This window comes from Corythoichthys intestinalis, chromosome 10 (assembly GCF_030265065.1).
Source record: "Corythoichthys intestinalis isolate RoL2023-P3 chromosome 10, ASM3026506v1, whole genome shotgun sequence".
NCBI lineage: Eukaryota > Metazoa > Chordata > Actinopteri > Syngnathiformes > Syngnathidae > Corythoichthys > Corythoichthys intestinalis.
This window is the reverse complement of record NC_080404.1, coordinates 27,149,871-27,174,351: the sequence shown is the minus strand read 5'-3', so window position 1 is coordinate 27,174,351 and position 24,481 is coordinate 27,149,871. Positions and strand designations below refer to the sequence as shown.

Sequence of the window (24,481 nt, the reverse complement as noted above, 5' to 3'; positions counted from 1 at the left end):
TAATAATAATAACACTATTAATCAAATAGATAATAACCAAATAACCTTCTCTGAGTTCTTCACAGAAAAAGGCCAGAAAATAAATAACACTATTAGGAATAAAAAAAAAAAAAAAAGCTCTCTGGTATTATTCAGGGGGCCGGACCAAATGCCGTATTCGGCCCGCTGGCCATCGTTTGGGGACCCGTGTTAAAGCGTATTATTTACCAGTATATTGAAATGCATGCCTTTTAGTTTTTATGTTGCTTTCACGCTCAAGTGGGGGCGCCCTTGCGCTTCCTCACGCGAAGAAAAACGCGCTCACGTGAAGAAGAGCGCACTTACACGCGAAGAAGAAGAAATGCCGCATCCAAGCGAGTGAGCGAGTTAGTGAGAGAGGGAAGCACTGCGACAACCCTACGTTCTTTGTTAATGCTTGTAAAATATCTACAGAGGCAACGCCTGAAGGTATCATCTCTTGTGTTGTTGTTGTGTGTTTCAACTCGCGATCGGACACTTAAATCCAGTTGTGTAGTGGTTTGAACGATGTGCTAATGCTAGCGAACGCATGCTAACTGTTTTGTTATGACTGAATTAGGTAGATGCAAACCTGTTTGTTATTGGGGACGAAATTGATTTGTTTCATTTTTATTTTCAGTTTCACTCTTCAAGTGATGGTTGAATAAAGTCAGCAAATTATACCAACGTCTTCTGTATCGTCATTTCGGAGTTTAGCTAGCTGTATAGCTGTCTTGGTGAGGACAGTGCAGTCTATTCCCTCCCGAGTTATCTCCACCTTGCAATGATTGCAAGTCGTTGTTGTAATTTTTCCTCGTGAAGTGAAGACACACTTTCGAGCATTTGAACCTACGTGCTGTCATTGTTATGTTTACGGCAGCAATGCTCGTGCTTCGTGCTAAACCATCGTAACCTTTCATTTTCACCCTCTTTCCTGGTGAGGTGTAGCCAAACTTTGGAGCGGGTGGTTCTTGGCGCCATGCTAGTTTGATGCGTTTGGACAACAAGACAGTCACGATGCAATATACGTCTTCAGGACTCGTTAAAGGGATTGTTAAGGCTTTTTCATTGTGATGTCGAGGCCTCGAAACACTAGGAACCGGTTCCGAATTGGAATCGGATTTCGATTCCCATCCCTACTCCCAAATGACGATGCGGGGGGGGGGGGGGGGGGGGGGGGGGGGCATGTATACGTGCATGTATTAAAAATGCTCTGGGGAAAAAAAAATGAAACCCTGAAGTAAACACTTGTGTTGAGTAATTATGTCACAGCAGCCATTAACAATAAGTTGTCTGAAGTGTTTTGTTCAAACTGTAAGTCATTTGTGTTACAATGACATGTTTGCACAGTCATCGTATTGATTTTTATAATGTTGTACATTGTTCAAATCATACAAGCTGTTATAAATGTTCATACTTGAATTCTTATGGTTTACAAGAAATTTTTATATACTTAATGTTTAGACTGCATGTACAATTGTTTTAATATGTTCAACTGAAATCTGGGAAACAAATCAAGGAGAAACCGTTAATTTGTATTTCACGCATTGATTCAGATTTTCAAATTATATAACAGTCCACTTGGGCGAATTTATCGTCGTTTATCGTTATCAAGGTAAATCTGCTCAATTTACCGTGATACATACTTTAGGCCATATCGCCCAGCCCTACTATAAAGAGACAAAAATAAAAAGTATTTAAAAAAAAAAAAAAAAAAAACGGCCAAAACACACACACACAAAGGATCAGGACCTTAAGGGTTAAATTATATAGTCTTAAATTGGGGACAGATATTTTATTCTAGTATTTATTTATTTATTTATTTTATTTTTTATATTAAAAATACAATGCCGATAATTGTTGATTTTCCATGTGCCTATATCACTAAAAAATGTACCTAATTACTTCAGGTTTGAGTCAAATAATTAAAAAAAAAAATCAAATTTCACATACAAAAAAAAAACTAAAGGGGGACAGTTACAGCTCTACCGATGAGGTGTCCATTATTTTTTCCCAGCGAGTTGACAACCCTATTTTCAACATTTGACAACAAACAGCTAGTCTTAAAGTCACTTTTAAAGTGCACCTCCGGAGGTCTGCTGAAAAACTATATCTTGTTTAGCAAGGAAAATTGGATCCAAATGCATTTGTTACACTCGTTGAGTTAAAGTGACTTTTGAAAAACGCGCTGGAAGTTTCTCTTCGAGAGACTATAAGTTCTGATGCCCACAGCCATACTTGCTCCTTTCAGGACAACAAGGGTCAAACCCAGTGTTGTTCTGAGGCGTATCTACCGCTTGCAGGAAACGCTGCTGACGGGACCTACTTACATAAATTTAGGGGCTATCAAGGCACACAGTAATGCTCTACAACCAGCCCCTCCCAAATCTGACCACAGGATGTTCGCTTTAAGATTTTTAATGGGATTATAAATTGTCAACCAAAACCTCAAATCATCAAGTTGCACTTAAATTCAACACAAACTTATGATTAGTCTGAGACTAAATCCATTGACTGAGTCAACTCACAACATAAATCGCGTGTGCAGCATGTACTCAAGTCTTATTTTTGGACTGATGACACAAATAGTGTGCTTAAGAATTTCTTAAGTAATTGGCCTTTTTTTGGGCTACTGTCACTTCTACAAATCCTAACTTTCCTGAGTGAATGTAAAATAGAAGCAAAGAATAATCAATCTCGACTATGTAAATCATTGCACACTGGGGCCGGATGTATAGGGGGGCCGGGGTGGGCACAGCCCACCCAGGCGTGAGTCATGCCCACCCAATCAAAATGTCGGGAATGTCTATTGTAGCGTCGCACTGGATATAGAGAACGCACGGAGAGTTGGTCTCACCTACTTTTATATTGCAGGATTAACGGTTACTGTTGGCCGCAACCACGCCGGACAAGCAATCACCAAAACAAGCTGTTTTTCCAACCTTGTTTGTTATCCGCGCGCTTCCTCTCCTCCAGACACATTCTCGCAGCTGGACATTCGGGCGTTAATGACGCCACAACAAAGCGTCGCCATATTGAAATGGGGGCAAAACACGAGTCACAAGCAATTGCTCTGTCATGCATTTAGTACAAACGCGTTGAACTTTTGTCTTATTTGCGGTCTTTTTTTCCGCTGGAATGACTAAAAGTTGCCGTATTGCAGGTTGTAACACAAGGAAGAGTTCGGAGCCGCATTTGAAGTTCTTCATTCTTCTTCGTGAGAAGAAAAGGACAAGCAAATGGCTGAAAGCAATCAATCGAGGAACAGTAAAAGAAAACGGTTCCGTGGACCATTCTCGCCAGTGGGAACCTAAATCCAGGCGTATTTAAGTTTGCAGCCGACATTTTATTACTGGTGAGTAAACTTTAATCGATTTTTTTTTTTTTGCCCCAATTAGCTGCTAGGATTCAATAGACTAGGCAGTGGTTATTATTAACGTAAACGACAACTCGCAAAGCGTTATTTTTCTTTTGCTGTGAACTGCTCTGATTGGTCAATCGGTATATTATTGGCCTGTGGGAATTGGTTATTTTGCCGTGACGTGTTCACGGCTAAATAACGCTTGGAGGCGAATTACCAGTTACGGCAGAAATAATCACTCCGTATATGCTACCAGTTTTCTTAGTTCCACACAGAACATATTCCACGTAATTGATAAATGTCAACTTACTGGGTGACTTTATGAGGTAGTTGTAGATGTTTCCGAACTCCACTGCAGGCAATTCCTTTGGATTATTTATCCAGCTATCAGCTGCGACTTTGTCTGGGCAGATTTGCAGGCCAATACACACTAATTTTAAGTTGTATCGCCTCCTCGCGGCAGTGACTCGTGATAATAATAAGTCATGTTTAGGACGTTTTTATGAAAAAAAAGACGCAAAACACAGCTTAAGTATATGAATTTAAGACAATGTTTGTCTATGGATGTTTACCTGTGCGTGCCCCCATCTCAAAATGACGACACATTGCTATGAGAGATGACGTCATTGTGACATCACGCCGACTGCGAAAATAAGTAGATAGATAATGAAAAAAAAAAAAAAAAAAAAAAAAACCAAAACAAATAAACCCCCCAAAAATTAATGCAGCCCCAGCGGGACACAAGCCAGTGTCCTACTTGCGCCGGTCCAAAGCCCGCAGAAATGCAGAGGGTAAAAAAAAAAAGCGCCCCCTCAAGATTTCTTAGTGCCCACTCTGGTGGGTAAACCTAGATCCGGGCCTGTTGCACACCAAAAAAACGCATGCTAGTAATACATCTAACATGAAGCCCGACTTACCTCCAGGTAGTTCTGGTATGTGTGGTTTGTGCCTGTGGTTTCGTTCGGAGTGATCACTTTCTTCACATTCTCCCAAGAGTTAAGCTTGTTGCACTGCAACAAATACCTCAATTAATGCCATTGATAAAAAGGCAGTCTTTTCATATTCATTTTTATTAGAACATGATAACTATTCTAATTTTGTGCGAGGGAGCAACACAATACTGTTATACCCTAATGTTACAATGGAGACTATTCTATTCTATTCTATTCTATTCTATTCTATTCTATTCTATTCTATTCTATTCTATTCTATTCTATTCTATTCTATTCTATTCTATTCTATTCTATTCTAAAATACAGTTAGCAACACGTTCATCCATGAGTGATACAGCATGGGACTACTCCCACCTGACAAATAAGCTCTCTTGAGACTGTGACTGAGCCTGATGACACATTATACAGTATTACGTAAAGCAGTCAATAATAAATCATGTATTTCCAAATAATTGACATCTGCTTTCATACAGTAATGACTAAGACATTGTTTGCTGTTTATAACATACATAACACTTTATTTCTAACATTTGGCCAGGCAACAAAAACATGCTTCTCGGTCATTTCAGCTGGTAACGCTGATCTAAGGAAAAATCAGTAGTAATTGATTAATCCATTCCTCCATTTTCTATGGCAAAATCAGGCTCAGAATCATTAAGGACATTGCTGACACTGTTCATTCGAGCGATGGAGCAGACAGTAACCTTTTTTTTTTTTTGCAAACCATGACACCATCCTTACATTGATTAATATTCTATTTAAGTCTTTAGCCCCTTTCACAAACTTATCCCAGTAAATTCCCGTGTAAGGTGACGCGGGATTTACTCACGTCATTGCTTTCACGCATGGAATGACGCGGGTTGGACACTTTCACAGACTTGTCCCGTGTTGCCCACCCGGCGCTCTCTGTGTGGGAAGGGCTGCTGACGCGATTTTACAACCCGGACATTACGTCATTTTTGGTCGGCACTGGCTGTCACATTCTGTTGGTCAGATCGTGTTTTGTTAAAGAGTGGGAGCGTTCCCGACGTTGTAACTGCAGCCAATTTAAGCTCATCAAGAATGTATTTAGGCCCAGGCGATCCAAGAGAAGGGTTCCGAGATATTAACTTGCTGGCCGTCATATATGACACTTTGTACTCTCAAATTTCGGGCATTTGCTAGCTTGTTCGTCTGCCGCCCTTGTTTTGAAATCCCCTACGTTGTCCTAGTATTTGAGTGTATTTGTTTTGTTGTCTTATCGGCTCTCTTCCTACCACTTAATGTGAGTATTATTGATACTAGAGATGTCCTGATCGATCGGCATCCTGATCGATCGGGTCCGATCACGTCATTTTCAAAGTATTGGAATCGGCAAAAAAATATCGGCCATGCCGTTTTTTAATATATAAATATTTTTTAATTAAATTGTTTTCTAATTGTATTTAACGTTACAGACATAATATGTTGCACTCTTCCAGAGTCTTTAGGCTTAAGGTAGGGTTATCAAATTTATCCCAATAACGGCGGTAATTAATTTTTTAAAAAATGTATTACGTTAAAATATTTAACGCAATTAATGCATGCACTGCACGACCCACTCACGCATTGTTGCGATCAATCTGTAATGGCGCCGTTTTACCTATATAGACAGATAAAAGGCAGCATAAAATGAGTAGAGTGAATTTTGGCAGCCTTTGGAAGCTTTTTTTAATTGGCTAAAGCCTTACTATCCCTCTCCCTACGATAAGAAATATCATGGGAAGCAATGTGGGGAAGCAAGGTAGCAAGTGATCTTTTTCTTAACATCTTATGTTATTTCCCAACGCAGAAAAGATCAATTGGTAGCACTACGCTCAGTCATGGTTCCACTTCCCATCATGTATTTGGGCATTCCAGTAAATGATACTGAAAGCTCAACATATACACTAGATGGCAATATTTAGTCACAATATACTAAGTCACAAGTCTTTCTATCCGTGGATCCCTCTCACAGAAAGAATGTTAATAATGTCAATGCCGTCTTGAGGATTTATTGTCATAATAAACAAATACGATACTTATGTACTGTATTTTGAATGTATATATTCGTCCGAGTTTTATTCATTTTTTTCTTAATGCATTGCCAAAATGTATATGATCGGGAAAAATTATCGGGAATGAGTGGAATTGAATCGGGAGCAAAAAAAAAAGCAATCGGATCGGGAAATATCGGGATCGGCACATACTCAAACTAAAACGATCGGGATCGGATCGGGAGCAAAAAAACATGATCGGAACAACCCTAATTGATACCCGTTGACCTACTGTCACAGACCCATTGCGTTATTCCCCCTTTTCCGCAATTGCATGTATTTTTGTTTGTATTTAATAAACCCTTGAACGCCTACCTCCGTTGTTTTTTTGTTTTGAGGTACAACCTTGTTTAACATCGACAACAAAATTAACCACACATTTCTAAAGATGGACGATGGAAACTCTTCCTTGGCTGAACGATCCAGTAGCAATAATTTGGTTATGTTTTCAGTTTTTTTTTCAGCAATTTAATTTTGTTATGTTTTCAGTTTAATATAGCTATTTCCAGCTTGCAATGTTGATAATTGCGATGTTTGTTTACCGCTTTTTGTCTTACAGGGAAGAAAGCGAAAGTGATGATCTGCCCGCCGTGATATTTACGTCATCAGCCATTGTGGTGTGATCCGGGAATATAACACTTGCTTTGACACACACCGCTTCCCGGGAAAGTCCCGGACAATATACTAAGACGCGACCCGTTAAATGTCCGCATAATCTCCGTTTCAATCGACCCGAGAAATTGCTTCCATATACAAGGGCTGTCAGTTAAAATACTGGGATTTAAACGGTGTTCAGGTGTATGTGAAAGGAATGTGAATTGAATTGAAAAGGAAGTTTCGCATATTTTGAACTATAATGCACATTTTAAATCCTTTATTTTTCCCCCAAATTGACAGTGTGATTGAGTATGTATGTAACATACTGTCCATCAAAAACTCATTGTCTGCCACTGAAACAATCAAATGCGAACCCTTCCCGTTCAAATAAATTGGACGTTTATCCCCATCAATGACAAGTAATAAGCTTACATGCAGTATTTAATTGTACATCCTTTCTAATGAGATGTGCTGTTCCTACCTTAGGGTCGCTGGCTTTGTCCTGCTGGTAGTGGAGTTCCAGGATCCAAATGGAGGGAATGATACTAATAAGAAAAAGAAAGATTGGAGGGGAAAACCTGAAAGAAAAGATGCAGAAAAAACTCCATGAGAGCACAAAATGGGAACAAATGATGTCATGTAAACATTCACCCAACTAGATTGTTTAGTACTACAAGCTACTTGAAAGTGAGGGGCCATTATCTCGTAACCCTGTACCTCCTGTTATACGCTCATAATTTATTCTGATTGATTTCAATGCTCCGCTTCACATTAAATAGTATAAAATGGAGATGAAGCAAATTGAAGGTCCATTTCAATATTCCTGTCAATCATTAAGTAGAGTCTTGGACAAGCTCCCGGAAAAGCTTTTGGCGGTCACATTCAACCATTCACACTGAAGTCTTTCCTCATTGAACTTTCATGCATGTTTATGACTTGAGGAAGTTACTGCAGCCAGAGGAACCTTCCTCTGCGAGCGCAAGTGTCAAGCACAAATCCCAAAATAGGTCCGAGGTCCAATTTAGGGCATTATTCTCATACTCACAAAGCCTCGAAATGCATACTGTTAATTAGTGAACAATGAATTCATGAAATATCATTAAAACCATAAGAACAGGAGGAAGATTGTTGATATGTTTATTCAGTTTGAGTAGTACTATACCAAAATTACTGTGTGGTCATCAGGAGTGTAGCAATATATTGTGATGATGATGCGATATATCGTGATACTTTGTATCCCGATAGGTTATCGAAATGCTCTAGTCAAGAACTAAACATCTATTTAAAAAGGGGTCACTGTTTAAAAGGAACCAACAAGTTGCTACAATTTTTTGTACAAGTGTCTATGTTAAAGAAAGAAAATCATGGAAAATAGTGTTTTTTTAACAAGAATGCCAAATTTGAATTGTAGTAATAAAAGCATTGCTATGTATACTCAATAAGCAGTGTTGTCACTCACGCGTTACTAAGTAACACATTACTGTAATTAGAGATGCAGATCGATCGGGTCCGATCACGTCATTTTCAAAGTATCAGAATCGGCAAAAAAATATCGGCCATGCCTTTTTTTAATATATATATATTTTTTAATTAAATAGTTTTCTAATTGTATTTAACGGTACAGACATAATATGTTACACTCATCCAGAGTCTTTAGTTTAGGCTTAAGGTAGGGTTATCAAATTAATTCCGATAACGGTGGTAAAAAGTTTTTTTTTTTTTTTTTAAATGTATCACGTTAAAATATTTAACGCAATTAATGCATGCGTTGCATGACCCACTCACGCATTGTCGCGCTCTATCTGTAATGGCGCCATTTTACCTATATAGAGAGACAAAAGGCAGCATAAAATGAGTAGAGTGAATTTTGGTAGCCTTTGGAGGCTTATTTTAATTGGCTTAAGCCTTACAATCCCTCTCCCTACGATTAGTAATATCATGGGAAGCAATGTAGGGAAGCAAGGTAGCAATTGATCTTTTTCTTTACACCTTACTTTATTTCCCAACGCAGAGAAGATATATCAATTGGTAGCACTACGCACAGTCATGGTTCCACTTCCCATCATGCATTGGGGCATGGCTACAGTATCATTTACTGAAAGCTCAACAAATACACTAGATGGCAATATTTAGTCACAATATACAAAGTCACAAGTCTTTCTATCCGTGGAGCCCTCTCACAGAAAGAATGTTAATAAAAAAAAAAAAATCTTGAGGATTTATTGTCATAATAAACAAATACAGTACTTATGTACTGTATGTTGAATGTATACATTCGTCCGAGTTTTATTCATTTTTTTCTTAATGCATTGCCAAAATGTATATGATCGGGAAAAATTATCGGGAATGATTGGAATTGAATCGGGAGCAAAAAAAAAAGCAATCGGATCGGGAAATATCGGGATCGGCAGATACTCAAACTAAAACGATCGGGATCTGATCGGGAGCAAAAAAACATGATCGGAACAACCCTAACTGTAATGATTACTCTCAGTAACGAGCAATCTAACGTGTTAGTGTTTCCAAACCAGTAATCTGATTAAAGTTCATTTCCTTAGTGCCTGTACGTTACTATTTTGTTGTTGCCTCATAATGTTTGTAGAATGAAGAATACTGTAGTCATATACGAAGAGCATTTGAATAGAAAATATTGCTCTTGAGTTTGGGAGTGACATAACATCTCACGTTTTCTCATTGAAAAAAAAAAAAGGTTACGTGTATTACCATGCTTTGTGAGCGCTGTCTGCCACGGCGGCCAACAACGTAGCCTGATTACCTCGTCAGGATGCTAAGCAAGATAGGCAGGAGAGATACCACAAACGGCTGCATTTGCTCACTGGAAATAGAGCCTTTACGTCACATTTCTGTCTAGTAAAGATGAGAAAAATATCTCCGTGCCTTGCAAACTTTGCGCTGGCTCAAAAAGACTGTCAACCTTTAAAAACTTGACATCCGATTCAAGGAACCGCTTGGAATTACAGAACAACGCAACAAAACCCGAAACAAAGCCTACAGGTAACGAGACAGCCAGCACTTCTACAGTTTGTAACCAGCCTTTGCGTACATTTTACAGTTACAATTTGTAACCATAGGCAGTTTTACTTTTGTGGGAGGGGGGGGCAAAACATGTTGATGACTCTGCAACAAAAGTCAAAAGTTTGGACACAATCAAACCTAATCAGTTCTGCGTTTTATATATTTTCACTACAATTGTACATTCTCACTGAAGACATCAAAACTATGAACGAACATATGGAATCATGTACCTGGCAAAAAAAGAGTGAAATAACTGAAAACAAGTTTTATATTCTACATTCTTCGAAGTATCTATCCAAACTTTTGGCCTATAATGTATATACATCTTGACAATGTTCGTGTTCAATCCTCGGTTCAAGCTCAGTTGTTGTTGGAAGCGTTTGAAAGCTTAGGTTGAAAGAAATTCTAAATATCCATCTTGCCTCCTCGGGTGTAGTTTTGGCTAAGCAAATCAAAGGGCAGTCTCTAAGGTGCTAGTCACGATTTGTTCGAAAAAGGATTTTGACCAGTTTGAAATAATTTGTAGGATTCTTGTCCATTTTATTCTTTTTTGTTGTTTGTTTTATTGCTTTACAACTTTTATGGACAACATTTTAACCGCTAGGTCTATATTTTAAAGGGGAAGTTCAGAATTTTTGACAACGGGCTTAGGCTCTTGGAGTTAGTGGGGGTTTAATTAGTCGATGGAGTTGATTTGAACAAATTCCGTGCAGTTTTTTAGTTGTTTGTTAGTTTCAGGGCTCCGGAGTGGCTTAGCTAACGCGAGTCAATGGCGGTTGAAATCAACTCCATCGACTAATTAAACCCCAGCTAACTCAAAGAATAAGCCTTATGTGAAAAATTCAGTTACATGCGATTACATTTTTTTGTTGTCATTTTTATGTTGAGGCAGCAAAAGGAGAAAAATTGGTAAAAAGTAACTGGTAAGTTACTTTAAAGTAACTTCGTTACTTTGATAATAACGTAATCAGTAAAGTATATAGATTACTTATTTGACGTGTAGTCAGTAATTAGATTACTTTTTCAAGTTATCTGTGACAACACTGCAAATCAGGCTTCATAATGGGAAGAAATAAGGCTGCTCTCTCTGACAGGTCGGAGACGCTGCCTGGGCAAGAGTCGATTGTCTCTCAGTAACCTAGGTCCATGAGTAAACAAAAGTAGTCTAAAAGTCCAAAAGTAGCTTGTTTACTATGTCTACAAAACCCAATCACCATGCCAACGAGGCTTTGTGAGCGCATCTATATTTTCAGCGCAACTCCTCACGTGCTCAAGGAAGACCATCCTACACAATCATCGACTACACCAGTGGTCCCCAACCTTTTTTGAAACACGGACCGGTGTAATGTGGACCTTTTTTTCACGGACCGACTATGTGTGGCAGAAAATTAAATTAAATATAAAATAACATGACAGGGCTGAAAACTAATATTAAGTGCAGGGAAAATCTAACTCACCATACACTGAATCAACCTTTTTACCAGCGGCCTCTTCTAAAACCTGCAGCAAATATCCTTGATTGAGGGCATAATGAGTTCCTCTCCAATCGTGAAAGGTTTCTTGGCTTTAACAATACATACAATACATACGCCATGTGGTATGATGCCCTCAGTGTATTAGCTTTTGTTGCCTCGTTTGCTACCTTTTAGCCACATATTATGCAGAATGGACTTGGTTGAAGGCTCCTCTTCTGACTCAGCTGGTGGCCTTTTCCCTTTAAAAACGCTGTCCAAAGACGTCGCCTCCTGCAGCACATAGCCAACAGCAGCTAACGCTACTGTTTACACTGACTGATGCTGGGCTCCAATAGGTGTGCAAACACCCCAGTAATTGCAGCCAACCACTAGATGACGAAGAACACAAATCTCTACTCAGATTATTCAATAGACAGGCATATTGATGTGTCAAGAGGCATGGATTGCGATCGTTAACAAATAATTAATTATTTCTCTGCGGTCCAGTAGCAAATACGCCATGGATCTGTACCGGTCCCCGGCCTGGTGGTTGGAGATCACTGGCCTACACCGTTGTGCTCCTGTCTACAGTGGAGCCTACTTCAACATTGTCTCTTAGGGCCACATTTAATGTACTGTATGTCTAGCAACTACCTCCAAAAGTAACACAGTAAATTCAGTGGGCCCTTGGCAGAAGGATCTACTGTTAGCCTGTGCTAAAGGATACATTGCTTTTAGGGCTTGCCAGCAGCCAGCTGTGATTTATTCATCAACATCAAACACAAAAACACCCGATGGAAGATGCATTTTGGTGACTGGGTTTGTAGGGGCTCTAACATATTCACAGATACCCCTAAAAGTAACGGTTGAAATTCAGTGGGCACTTGGTGGGATTGTAGCCGACTGGAACGTACCTAAATGTTGCATGACCCACCGCTTGTCAGAGGGGCGTTCCCTGTTGTTTTGTTGAGGCTTGATACCGGCAGGCTGTGTTTTGTGCTTTATTGCACAGAACCCACAAAATAAAGCACATAAACACATGAGAGATTATGTATTTAGGGCAGGGGTGTCCAAACGTTTTGCAAAGGGGGCCAGATTTGGTGTGGTAAGAATGTGGGGGGCCGACCTCGGCTGACGTCCTTTACGCAGAACAATATATTTAAGCAAATTTTAGCTAGCCATTCTGTGTTTCACATTTGCTTTATTATTATTTTTTTTAAATTAATAATTTCAACAATCTCGCAACTAGCCTTTGTGGCGTTCTCTTTCGACTCTCGGGATCTTGCTGCTGTGAAATAAAACTAGCTTCAAGTTGCTTCAGTTTCTCGCTGCGTATCTTCCCTGTAATCTTGTCGTACATGTCAGCATGTCTTGTTTGGTAATATCGCCTCACATTGAACTCTTTAAAAACAGTGACTGTCTCTTTGCAAATGAGGCAGACACAGTTGTTGCGTATTGCGTCCAATTTCCACCTATCCTTGAAGCGTCGGCCGTCGCAGTTAACTTTTTTGTTGTTGTTGATTGTTGCCATTTTAGAAAACTGGAAGTCAAGGGTCACACCGGGTAACGTTGCTTAGAGTACTGCTGCCTTTTAGTGGGTAAATGAGGAGCAACATTTAATGTGTAAGCTACTTCATATGTTGGTAGCAGTACTGCTGGCCAATTTATGAAGTCTGTGTGTGGGCCAGACGTTATTGATCTTATGACAGTGGCTGGGGGCCGGATGAAATTTGGCCGCATTTGACCCCCGGGCCGCACTTTGGACATGTCTGATTTAGGCGATCTGGGGCTTTAACTTTTCAGCGTACCTTAGTGACAACGTAAATGAGGAAGTTACAATTGTGCCAAAAAAACACTGTTGACACTTGGCCTTACACAGTGGTAGGGGCAGGCTACAAAAAGAGTTTTGGGTGACAACACCTGGGCCCCTCTTTAGGCCAGCCCAAAAAATCCTGGCACCTGAGGAGGCCAAAAAGCATTTCTTGCTCAGAGGTTGAGCACTCGTTTCTTCTCAGCCTGTGCACACTGTCAGCATTAATCTTCAAACATATTTCAAGTATTTAGAAACAAATTATCAAAATGACAGCACAGCTGTCAGGGAATGCTGGGCAGGCAGGTGTGTGTGGACCCAAACGCAGGAAACAAAATGCAAGGCAGGAGGCAGAAGGCAATGAACTCAAAAAACGTTTTAATTATAACTAACAAAAACACAAAGTACAAACAAAACCACTGGGGATCAAAGGGCAAGATTAAAACAAAACTTACTTAAATCAGAGGGACTGGTACACGAGGGCTTGGAACGGACTTGAAGTTTGGCAGAGACGGACATAGACATAGACAATGACGCAGCAAGGAGTGAACAGAAAATGGGAGCATATATACACAAGCAGACAAGGGATAACGAGACAAGGAACAGCTGGGTAACACAGGTGGATGCAGATTGCCGAATACACTGGGAAAACACACACAGGTGAGAGTAATGGGTAATCACAGGACAAGTCACACAAGGAGAAACCAAACACAAAACCTAACAGTACCCCCCCCTCAAGGGACGGATCCCAGACGTCCCGAGGAAACAAAAAGTCAGAAGGTTGCTCGGAGGAGGGAGCAACACCAGCCCGTCACGGCCAGTCAGGCGGGCGTCCAGGACGCCAGACGTGGGCCGATCGCACGGGTCGATCGGGAGGGCGCCCGGGGCGCCAGACATTGGGCGACCGCACAGGCAGATCAGGCGGGCGTCCCCGACGAGGTAGTGCTCGGTTGTCCATACCGCCACGTTTTGGCAGGAAACGGGGAGCAGCATCATCGGGGCGAGGGTCCGGAACAGAGTCGGAGTCGTCGTGCGGACCAGGAACGGAGTCGGAGTCGGAGTCGTCGTGCGGACCAGGAACGGAGTCGGAGTCGGAGTCGTCGTGCGGACCAGGAACAGAGTCGGAGTCGGAGTCCTCGTCGTCGTCGTCGTGCGGACCAGGAACAGAGTCGGAGTCGGAGTCGGAGTCCTCGTCGTCGTCGTCGTGCGGACCAGGAACAGAGTCGGAGTCGGAGTCGGAGTCCTCGTCGTCGTCGTCGTGCGGACCAGGAACAGAGTCGGAGTCGGAGTCGGAGTCCTCGTCGTCGTCGTCGTCTGCTGGCGGGACAGCAGCGGTGTCGTCTGCTGGCGGGACAGCAGCGGTGTCGTCTGCTGGCGGGACAGCAGCGGTGTCGTCTGCTGGCGGGACAGCAGCGGTGTCGTCTGCTGGCGGGACAGCAGCGGTGTCGTCTGCTGGCGGGACAGCAGCGGTGTCGTCTGCTGGCGGGACAGCAGCGGTGTCGTCTGCTGGCGGGACAGCAGCGGTGTCGTCTGCTGGCGGGACAGCAGCGGTGTCGTCTGCTGGCGGGACAGCAGCGGTGTCGTCTGCTGGCGGGACAGCAGCGGTGTCGTCTGCTGGCGGGACAGCAGCGGTGTCGTCTGCTGGCGGGACAGCAGCGGTGTCGTCTGCTGGCGGGACAGCAGCGGAGTCGTCTGCTGGCGGGACAGCAGCGGAGTCGTCTGCTGGCGGGACAGCAGCGGAGTCGCAGGAGACTGCTGGCGGAGCAGCAGCGGAGTCGCAGGAGATTGCTGGCGGAGCAGCAGCGGAGTCGCAGGAGGCTGCTGGCGGAGCAGCAGCGGCGTCGCAGGAGGCTGCTGGCGGAGCAGCAGCGGCGTCGCAGGAGGCTGCTGGCGGAACAGCAGCGGCGTCGCAGGAGGCTGCTGGCGGAACAGCAGCGGCGTCGCAGGAGGCTGCTGGCGGAACAGCAGCGGAGTCGTCGTCGTCTGCTGGCGGAACAGCAGCGGAGTCGTCGGGCACTGGAACGAAGGTCAGACGGCGAGGCGCCGGGACGGGCACTGGACTGCGGGGAGCCGGCGCGGGAGGAACTGGACTGCGGGGAGCCGGCGCGGGAGGAACTGGACTGCGGGGAGCCGGCGCGGGAGGAACTGGACTGCGGGGAGCCGGCGCGGGAGGAACTGGACTGCGGGGAGCCGGCGCGGGAGGAACTGGACTGCGGGGAGCCGGCGCGGGAGGAACTTGACTGCGGGGAGCCGGCGCGGGAGGAACTTGACTGCGGGGAGCCGGCGCGGGAGGAACTTGACTGCGGGGAGCCGGCGCGGGAGGAACTTGACTGCGGGGAGCCGGCGCGGGAGGAACTTGACTGCGGGGAGCCGGCGCGGGAGGAACTTGACTGCGTGGAGCCGGCGCGGGAGGAACTTGACTGCGTGGAGCCGGCGCGGGAGGAACTTGACTGCGTGGAGCCGGCGCGGGAGGAACTTGACTGCGGGGAGCCGGCGCGGGAGGAACTTGACTGCGGGGAGCCGGCGCGGGAGGAACTTGACTGCGGGGAGCCGGCGTTGGCGGAACTTGACTGCGGGGAGCCGGCGTTGGCGGAACTTGACTGCGGGGAGCCGGCGTTGGCGGAACTTGACTGCGGGGAGCCGGCGCGGGAGCCACTTGACTGCGGGGAGCCGGCGCGGGAGCCACTTGACTGCGGGGAGCCGGCGCGGGAGCCACTTGACTGCGGGGAGCCGGCGCGGGAGCCACTTGACTGCGGGGAGCCGGCGCGGGAGCCACTTGACTGCGGGGAGCCGGCGCGGGAGCCACTTGACTGCGGGGAGCCGGCGCGGGAGCCACTTGACTGCGGGGAGTCGGCGCGGGAGCCACTTGACTGCGGGGAGTCGGCGCGGGAGCCACTTGACTGCGGGGAGTCGGCGCGGGAGCCACTTGACTGCGGGGAGTCGGCGCGGGAGCCACTTGACTGCGGGGAGTCGGCGCGGGAGCCACTTGACTGCGGGGAGTCGGCGCGGGAGCCACTTGACTGCGGAGAGTCGGCGCGGGAGCCACTTGACTGCGGAGAGTCGGCGCGGGAGCCACTTGACTGCGGAGAGTCGGCGCGGGAGCCACTTGACTGCGGAGAGTCGGCGCGGGAGCCACTTGACTGCGGAGAGTCGGCGCGGAAGCTTCGGGAACCCACGACGTCAGCACTGCCGCGCGCCGTCGGCGTTGACGGCCACGCCGAGGCTTTTGCTGAGTGCCTTCAGGTGGCAGGGGCGGCAGAATAGCCCCATTAGGCCGCAGTGAGCCTGGGCGTCCCCGCAGACCACCCCGGGGGGGTCCCCGATAGATGGCCCAACGGGATCCCAGGTAGGAGTCTTTGGCCAAGATTTCAGAACGGGACACCAAGTGCGACGGGTGGAAAGAAAAATTACCAGGGGAAACAGAGGGCGTGAAATCAAAATCCAGGTCGGAGTCAGAATCAGAGTCCAAAAATATATGCCGAGGGAACACAAAATCGGGGGAACGGGCAGAAAGCCGTCGGCGAGCATGCCGGTGCCGGTTGTTTCCCGCTGGGTCCACTAGTGGCTGCGTCATTCTGTCAGGGAATGCTGGGCAGGCAGGTGTGTGTGGACCCAAACGCAGGAAACAAAATGCAAGGCAGGAGGCAGAAGGCAATGAACTCAAAAAACGTTTTAATTATAACTAACAAAAACACAAAGTACAAACAAAACCACTGGGGATCAAAGGGCAAGATTAAAACAAAACTTACTTAAATCAGAGGGACTGGTACACGAGGGCTTGGAACGGACTTGAAGTTTGGCAGAGACGGACATAGACATAGACAATGACGCAGCAAGGAGTGAACAGAAAATGGGAGCATATATACACAAGCAGACAAGGGATAACGAGACAAGGAACAGCTGGGTAACACAGGTGGATGCAGATTGCCGAATACACTGGGAAAACACACACAGGTGAGAGTAATGGGTAATCACAGGACAAGTCACACAAGGAGAAACCAAACACAAAACCTAACAACAGCCACTTTAAGAAATCAAATTTTGTTTTTGTTTAGCAAGAATGTCGGAATAATACACTATTGATGTATTTATTTACCCTGGACGCCACATGATTGGACATCCCTTACCATCTTGGGAAGGGTGAAAAGCCTTTTTTTTTTTTTTTTTTACACCGGCTTGCGTAACTGGTGGCCATTTTGGGTAGGGTGACCAACAGTTGGAAATTAGATCTAAAAAAATACATATTGCACAGAATCGGCACGTTATATCTTCGTATTAGCCAATACTGGCATTGTCATTCTGCGCCGTAGCAGTTCCGGTATCAGTGCAGCATTAGCTCTTATATTGGAGAATCAGTCAACTATTATGACAAGGCACTTAGACTTCCATTCTCTGTGTCAAACAGCTGAACAGGACAGGTTAAGAAAAAAAAAAAATTATGACGAGTTAATGTTATTAACGATTCAGGAAAACATTAATACCTATGCAAAGTACTGAAGTTATACCGTCATTGGGTGCAATTACATACATGTCAGGGGAAAGGAATAATGACAGATTTGAAATCAGCAAACAATAATTGTATACCCAGTAATTTTGGGACGATAAGCCGCTACTTTTTTCCTTCATTTTGAATTCTGCGGCTTATAGTCCAGTGCGGCTTATTTGTTGATTTATTTGGGTGAATAGGTAATACTTTATTTGAAAGCAGCATCATAAGACCGTCATAATTGTGACATGACACTATCATGGGCATTATTGAATGCCTATGACAGATGTCATTAAGTGTCACAGGGCAAATTATGTCACTAACTCCATTTATGTCCAGCTCGGATCTTTTACATCCATTCAAGAGATAATTTGCCGGATGACACAAAATGACATCTGTCATAAGCATTTATTAATGCTCATACCATAACTAGCAATTGATGAAACAAATGGAACATTTACTGAAGAAATAATTAGCATAGAACATGAATTTTGATTGCTATTTACATCTGTAGCGCTGCAATGCATGCTAGCAGGCATGTTGGACAACAGGTGGCAGCAGAGGTTGACTGTCTCCCCCAAGGGAGCAGTGATGGCTAAATGAAGCTTCTTGAAGAAATGAAGTTTTGCAGCCAATGGGTTCAACGCTTCATGGTGGTTCATTTGGTCTTATGACAGTCTTATGATGCCGCTGTCAAATAAAGTGTTACCGGTTTATATCTTTTGGTGTAAATATCCCATATTACAGTGAGGACAGCTCCGGATTATAGTCCAGTGCGGCTCATCTGTGAACAAATGTTGTTTTCCTGTCAAATTTGGTGGGTGGCGGCTTATAGTCAGGTGCGCCTTTTAGTGCGAAATTTACGGTAATTAGTTAAAAAAACAAAAAAAAAAACATGCACAATCAATTGAAAAAAAAAATACTGGCAGGTGTAATCATTGTCATGCGCCTTGAATATGTATCGTATCGTGAGGAACCCAGAGGTTCTCACTCTTGGTGGTCAAATGTAAAAATAGTTCATTTTTAGAGCAATTCTGGTTCATCTATTATTGTTAATGGCAGCCAATGTGATAAGGTGTTGCTCAAGGGCATAGGTTTGCATAGAGACGGTAGGGACTACTACCAACTTTTCAGGATGCTCAAATTGTTCCCACAAACATTTAAGCAACCTTATTTACATTAAATAATGAGTTCAGTTATATAGTTAATTTAGATTGTCTTCCCATATGTTGTAAGAATAGAAACGATCCCACCATTATGAAGTGAATTATTTTCATGATGTTCAGACATACGTTTACCCCTTTTCACTTGCTGAATGTGCCAGTCCATTTTTCTCCCTCTCAAACCCACGTTTCAGTGGCTGATGACTTGAGCCCAACACCCCCTCATACACACACACACACACACGCACACAGCCCCAACACAGACAACATGTCGACAACATGCCGTCTCCTCTACCCCCTTCGAAGAGTAGTATATTAGAAGATTTTTTTCAGCCAGCAGCAGCCACTGTAAATAATGTAAAAAGACATCAATGTTGTGGAGGTGGGGAATACACCACTAATTTTGCTACTGAAACTCCAACCTGCATCAGAGTAATCATAACATTAAACTGTCACCTTGCTAATCGGTGTTCTAACATATCAGGATGCCCATCATATGAGCATACTTTGCATTATAGCGCATGCGCGCGCATGCTTTAAAGGAAATTGTACATGAACTAGCTTTCCATTCATCGCGGTGGCATTACGGAGACGACGGGGAAGCAAAATAATGATTTTACTGATTGTTTCATGTTACATTTTATTGTATACGTTTTTTTTTTTTTTTATTAACTTATGATAGAACCCAAATGGCTAAGCGTTTTCTTTGTTTTTGAACCATTTTCAGATTGTTAATTCTGCTTGCACCTTTTGTCGTGGGTCACGTTCTGCATTCCTACATTGGGTATTCACCTTTACAGTATTATTCACTGCATTGCTAAATTAAACTTTGATTATCGTCATTGTAGCAGGTATACGTAAGCTGTAACATGATGTAGAATTGTTTCATATATTAAAACACGGCAGTGGTATACAGAGGAATGCCACTCTGCTGATCACTGGAACATTGTCTTGGTATACCTAGGGATGTTTCTCTGATCAATTGTACCAGCCCAAAATAAAAACACAAAAGGATGAAAAAAAGCACTGTTGTCTTGTGGGAATAATTTAAAATATGATGGAAAGGACTAAATTGTCTTCAAATTCTGACATGACTCACCTAATAGAACATTGTTGTAGCATGCATGGAATGCTACTGTTATTACGTAAACTCGCACGATAGATGTAGTTGCCAAACTGGCATACTGGTATGCTATTCTAATAAAGTACGCTGGTCTGGCAGAATACCGGCAAAACTTGAGTAGGCAGCTGCTTAGAGAGATGTGTCCTACTGCATTAGTTTTTTTTTTTTTTTTTTTTTTTACAGTTAACGTTATTTAAACTGAGAAATGTAGTGAACTGAGGTTTACCCCTTCTCCCTAATTTTCATTTTTATTTTTTTGGTGTGGTCTTAAAGCAGCCCATATGAGCAAGAGCGTAAGTTTGCATAAGGACAGTAGGGACATGACACTGCCAACTTTTCAGGATCCTCAAACTGTCTCTACCAACTTTTAAGCAACCTTATTTGCATTATATAAAAAGTTCAAATGGATAAGTAATTGAAAATGTCTTCCCATATGTTGCAAGGATAAAATAAACCATTATTAAGTGAATTATTTTCATTATGTTCACTTACATTTATCCCGTTTCACTTGCTGAATATGCCACTCCACTTTTTCCCCCTCAAACGCACATTTGATTGGCTGATGACTTGATCCTCCCCTCTCGCCAAAAGATACACACGCACCACCCCGACAGATTAGTGTCAACCACATCCACCCTCTTCTAAGAGGAGGAATATTAGAAGTTTTTTTCGGCCGGCAGTAGCCACTGTAAGTGATATATAAAGACGTCAATGTTGTGGAGGTGGGGGAAAACGCCACTAATTATGCGACTCAGAGTCCGACCTGCATCAGAGTTAGCATAACATTAAACTATGTGAACTTGGTAACCTGCAAAACTACTGCGGTCAGGCCAGCCTCCACAAGAAACAACGAAGTCAAGCTAGCTGTCCCTTATTTGGATAATTTTTTGCATTATGGTAATGCAACGCGGTGGCTTCAGAGTGCAAATCCCTTTATTACAAAATTTTTTAAAAAATTTAAAAATGGGGGAGCTATCCAAGAATGGGTCCACTTTAGGGTGACACTAACATGAAAAAAAAAATCTGTTAAATGAATCACTCATCAGAATTTCAGGAGAGTACTTTGGTTTGAGTCTTTGTAGTTTAGTATGCCTCAGATGTAGATCAGTCCAACTCAGATTTTTCTTTCATTTTTCCCTCAAATCACTTTTATATTACAATAATTTAGTTTGAGTCTAGGTGCTCCAGTGTCCCCCGAAAGTAGACCCATTTTTGGAGAGCTCCCAGTTTTTTTCTTTTTCTTTTTTTAAATAAAGGGACTGGCACTTCAAAAATTTTCTTCAGTAGTTTTTGAAAACAAAGGTTTGACTTGAACATTGTATCACCCGACCCAATACGCATGAAAGTTAGTACAAGCCAATACAGATTTAGTTTGCATTGATCATTTAGCCTATCATTATAGCCTATCAATTAATAAAGTTCATATTCGTGAAAAATTTAGCCCTGACCTCCTGTTCAATAATCTGGTTTTCTTAATGTCGCATCCCGAGCAAAATTGTACATGCAGGTTATGCTGACCAAACCTACGCCCTTGCAAAGGAGCTTTCAGTTTGGCTGTGCTTGTGGACAAAAGCAGTAGTGTTCTACTTGAGGAAAGGCTCCATTTTTATTTTTGTTATTCCCTGACTAAGAAGGTTTTTCAGTTATATTTTATTTGTTTAGGGCGGAAAACACTCAGGTGACGTGAAGTTCCGCTCTGAGACCCCCAATTTGGCCAAATTTCAAAATTGTCCGATATGCATTTATGATACATCATTGGAAAGCTTAAAATCTCAATTTTCTGGGGGAAGAAAAAATTTGAACAGGAGGGCAATTTAAAAAAAAAGTTTTTTAAATAGCAAAACACTATCTGGAGGTGAGAGCACGCGAGAGCAGAATTACAGACGCCATGACTTTAACGAGACATTATCGCGTACTTACCTTGTTTCGATCCAAAAACTCCATGTAGCATGTATCACTGAGTGTCAAGACACAGCTGTGAATGGCCAGAGCTGGATTTTTGGGGGATTTTATGGGTGAAACTTGGTAATATAACAAGGGTCGCGATGCAGAAATCGCAGACATCAAGGAGTGGTCGAGATTTTCTTTTTCATATATTTACCCTTTTAAACGTATTTTTTTTTCTTTCTTTTTTTCTATTTTTCATTGTTTGGATCGATTATCGTCTAACATATTGGAGAAAATGCGACAGTAACAAAAAAATACAATTAAGCGATCGTTATGAGGTAGATATCCGTGACTTTTTTATAGATGGCATTTTTTTCATTGTGACGTCATTTGTTTAAAAGTTTAAAATATGTGAAATAATAATTTTTTAAAGTCGTTTTTTTTTTTTTTTTAATGAAATATTACACATCAATGAATGATTCTAAGTTAAAAAATACAGACATTTTGAATAATAAATATAATTTATTACCTTCGTTTTATGGCTGCGTTGAAACAAAAGCGGTTGCGCGACGTCTGTAAACGGGGGTTTCCAGGGTAAAACAGACAAATTAAAAATAGTTTGGGGCCTTAATGCGCCACATATTGTTCTATCAAACACAACAGTTGTTTTGACTTAAAATACAGCAGTTTCTTTCATAGAGGAGTGCAAGAGCAGAAACTGCTTTTTCAGTCTTGTCTGTGTTTACCGCCTTAGACAGACAATGTTGAGTGGTCTAAAGACAAATGTTTATTTTCTTGCATTACTAGATAGTTAAGAGATTATTAACAATTTTGTGTATATTGTGTATGTTAATATGATTTATGTTCAAACATTGCAATTTAAAAGTTCTAATAAAATCCATTTTTTTCTGGAAGTTTTCCAGACGTTTCTTTAGTAGTTTTCGAAAACTAAGGTTTGTATCGAACAGTGTATCACCTGAACCAGTACACATGAAAGTTAGTATAAGTTAATACAGATTTATTTTGCATTGATCATTTAGCCAATCAATTAGGTTCATATTAGTGAGAAATGTAGCCCTGACCCCCATTATAATCTGTATGGTCTTATTAATGTCCAGTCCCCGGCAGAAAGTTAACATGCAAGTTTATATCGTCCCTATAAATGCTGAGGCCGTTGTATCAAAATTCGTTGTCTTCTCCCATAAATAATAACAGATCAATTTTAAAATAGTTGATGCTTTGCGTTCTCAAAAGTTTTATGACAACCTTTCATTAACGCAAAAGTAAAATTTCAATGAAAGTTCCAGAACTGTGAAAGGGAACTTGGCAGCACCCCAAAACCTCTGAATCGCATTTTAAACCTTCTTCATCACGTCCTGTTTCTTAACACCATGCTTCCACTCGATTAAAAGCAACAATGAACTTTTTTCCCCCTGCAGATTCCAAGACGTCTACTCAGGGCAGACTTGGAGGGGACCACCCTGTCCTCATTGTCCTGTTTAACAATAGCAGCAGTAGCCTTTAGTTCTATAGATGAAGTTGAGAGCATACCAGTATCTCAAATGGAATTTCTTTTACCATTTGTAATCTTGTCCCTTCCTCCTCTTCAAGGTGACGATCATCTCCAACAGGAGCGGCAAGAAGAGCAGCGTGAGCAACCAGAAGATGTTGTTCCCCTTCACCCACGTCACCCGCCAGACGCCCGCCAGCGACACGAAGAGAAAGAGCGCCCTGGTCACGATGGCGCACGTAAACTTCAACACGCTCAGCATCATCTTTCGCCTCCCTCCTCCTTCAGCAGGTAAAGTACAAACTCCTAGCTGACAAACTCTGCATGCAGGATAAAGTTTGTGGCACTCGCACAAAAAAATGTGGGCTCCAAGTCGAAGCCCCGCCCATGAGTGGGAGTGGGGGCTGCTGCATGAAGCCACTCGCGTCAGAAAACATGACACAGCGTGCCTCGTTAATGTCGAGGACGATTCATGGACAGCAATTTCGGGACAGCATTTGGAAAATCCACAAGAGGACGCCAGAGACCTCTAAATACTGCCACATTGAAAGCCAAAGCCTGAACCGTGGAATAGATGGCTGTTCCAACGTATCACAATAATTACACTATTTTACATTAAAACTATAACTTAAATATAATACAAAAATATACAATTTAATGTGACATCATACTGTTTTTTTTTTTTAAATTAAGTTGACATTACAATTTATCAGTGTAAAAAGATAAAGAACTTATTTATTGATTTATTTAAATTGAAAAATGTACATCCAATATATTATTTACTATATTTTAATGACTTATTTATAATAATAATAATAACAAAATAAATAATCAATCATTTAAGTATTGCAGTTGGGGCAGTGTCCCATCCCTGTGCGTTGAGCCAAATTTTTCCACTGCTGGCGATGTTGGAGAGACAGCGAGAACGAAAAGTGTTATTTGGTATATGGCAAAATTGATTTAGCCATGTGGCTTTTTTTTTTTTTTTGATATGTGGCAAAATGGATTATGGCATGTGGAATTTTTTTTTTGCCATGAGTCAAAATTGAT

The 24,481-nt window shown here is 42.5% G+C and overlaps 1 protein-coding gene and 1 long non-coding RNA gene across 2 annotated transcripts in view; one reads left to right on the top strand and one right to left on the bottom strand.

The window, feature by feature from the left end:
• LOC130923448 (transmembrane protein 26-like) overlaps positions 1 to 23,740 on the bottom strand; it is a 34,611-nt gene extending 10,871 nt beyond the window's left edge. The window contains exons 1-3 of the mRNA XM_057849169.1: positions 23,500 to 23,740; positions 7,444 to 7,540; positions 4,276 to 4,368 (exon numbers count right to left, since the gene is read on the bottom strand). Of these exons, the coding sequence (XP_057705152.1) occupies positions 4,276 to 4,368; positions 7,444 to 7,540; positions 23,500 to 23,696 (387 nt within the window). The 5' untranslated portion in view covers positions 23,697 to 23,740. The remainder of the gene's footprint in view (positions 1 to 4,275; positions 4,369 to 7,443; positions 7,541 to 23,499) is intronic.
• Positions 334 to 8,366, top strand: LOC130923449 (uncharacterized). Its single transcript, XR_009064707.1, has 3 exons — positions 334 to 447; positions 3,161 to 3,352; positions 6,925 to 8,366. It is a non-coding gene; the product is annotated as an uncharacterized LOC130923449 (long non-coding RNA).
• Positions 23,741 to 24,481: the final 741 nt, after the last annotated feature.